This window comes from Sardina pilchardus, chromosome 7, assembly GCF_963854185.1.
Source record: "Sardina pilchardus chromosome 7, fSarPil1.1, whole genome shotgun sequence".
Lineage (NCBI taxonomy): Eukaryota > Metazoa > Chordata > Actinopteri > Clupeiformes > Clupeidae > Sardina > Sardina pilchardus.
Window position 1 is genome coordinate 9,114,391 of NC_085000.1, and position 1,715 is coordinate 9,116,105.

General features: G+C 45.4%; 1 protein-coding gene across 1 annotated transcript in view; it reads left to right on the top strand.

The window, feature by feature from the left end:
- The first annotated feature begins 326 nt into the window (after window positions 1-326).
- The window catches only part of atp2b3b (ATPase plasma membrane Ca2+ transporting 3b), a 39,996-nt gene continuing 38,607 nt past the window's right edge, over window positions 327-1,715 (top strand). The window contains exon 1 of the mRNA XM_062540650.1: window positions 327-555. Within this exon, the coding sequence (XP_062396634.1) occupies window positions 342-555 (214 nt within the window). The 5' untranslated portion in view covers window positions 327-341. The remainder of the gene's footprint in view (window positions 556-1,715) is intronic.

Sequence of the window (1,715 nt, forward strand, 5' to 3'; positions counted from 1 at the left end):
AAAAAGGAAAAGGACGAGGAGAAAAAGGAGTGCAGCTAGCCGTCCCGTCCTCCTTGCTTGTGCTCCTCACATGGAGAGTTAGAGGCAGCGAGTCACTGAAGGAGGGAGAGGTGTGGGGGTGTGGGAGAAAAAAAAGAAAAAACGAGAGTAGATTTATTCCAGAGATCTCCCTTTTTTTATTAATACCTGACACATTCTCTTAGCTTTCTTGTTTTTTTTTGTAAAAAAAATAAAAGTCCATTAAAACGGCCCTAAACACAAACAGAGATACAGTTCCTCACAGTGAAGCAAGGGGAAAATCCTCCCAATTTTAAAAAGAGAAAATGTCGACAACAGCAACAATGGGCGACATGGCCAACAGTACGGTGGAGTTCTACCCAAAGAGGGGCGGAGGTGGGGGCGCGGAGGCCAACCACACGGACGACTTTGGGGTGACTGTGGAGGAGCTGCGAGATCTGATGGAGCTGCGGGGTCCAGAAGCGCTGCAGAAGATCCAGGAGACCTACGGGGACACGGAAGGGATCTGCCAGCGACTAAAGTCCTCCACCACTGAGGGTAAGGCCCGTACAGCCTCACACAGGCACACATGCCCACACACACACATATGCATACACACGATACACACATAGACACCCCACAAACACATTCATCTGTCTATCTATCATTTTCTTTTAATTGATCTGTCTATCAGTGTGGTCAGGTGTCTGTATGTCTACTTCCTCTGACATGTTGTGCAATGGAGCACCTGCATCTATGGTCCTCTGTCCAGCTTTAGAGAGAAGCTAAGATGAATGTCCTGCATGCTCAATTCAGGGTTGATGGATTCTCAAGCTCGCTCTTGGTCAAAATGTTATGTCCCTCCTTGGCCATGGGCAATTTTTTTGTCTCAGTAAATGTAAAAAGTCTTGACTTTAATGAGGCATTTACACCACTAACGATAACGATAGCGATAACTAACGATAACGATAAAAGCATCCACACTTTTTATAATTCTCAAAATCGGTCTGAAAGTGACCCCCAATAGGCCTATTCTTAGTTGTTTTTTCAAGTCGTTATCAATATAGTTTATGTATGAATGTCATAATTCTTATTAACGAGAATGATATTTGTTTATATCGTTATAGTTGTCGTTCTGGATGGGAACGGCCCTTTAAGGGTCTCTGAACTTTTTTGTCGTCTTATTAATAAAAAACCCGGATACCCGTGATCTTGTGGCTAAATATTCCATTGTCCCGCTCTTCGGCTAACTCAGTGCACCGCTGACATTGTTCAACAGTGGAGGGAACAAAATCACTTATTTACTGTAGCTTAGTTTGCTATATCAGTAGATGTAGGCTACTGATGCACACACAGATCAGTGTACATATAGTATGTGATTCCTCATTGCTTCGCAGTGTTCATCTGTCCATTTACATTCACATGATGGTTCTCTCAGTCTTGATCTTATTTTATTATCTCTGCTCCTCACTGTTAAAAGTCTGGACCTTGTCTTAGTGTGGATGGGTGTGAGAGTGGGAGTGGGTGTTGGGCTTGTCTTGGTGTGGATGGGTCTGGGTGTTGGGCTTGTCTTGGTGTGGATGGGTCTGGGTGTTGGGCTTGTCTTGGTGTGTCGCTGTAAAGTGGTCCTGACTGCACTGCTGGCTGACTGACAGAGGGCCAGGCCAGATAAATGTGCCGTGTGCGGGGATCAGGCACCCTGCGGCTCGGCTTCACAG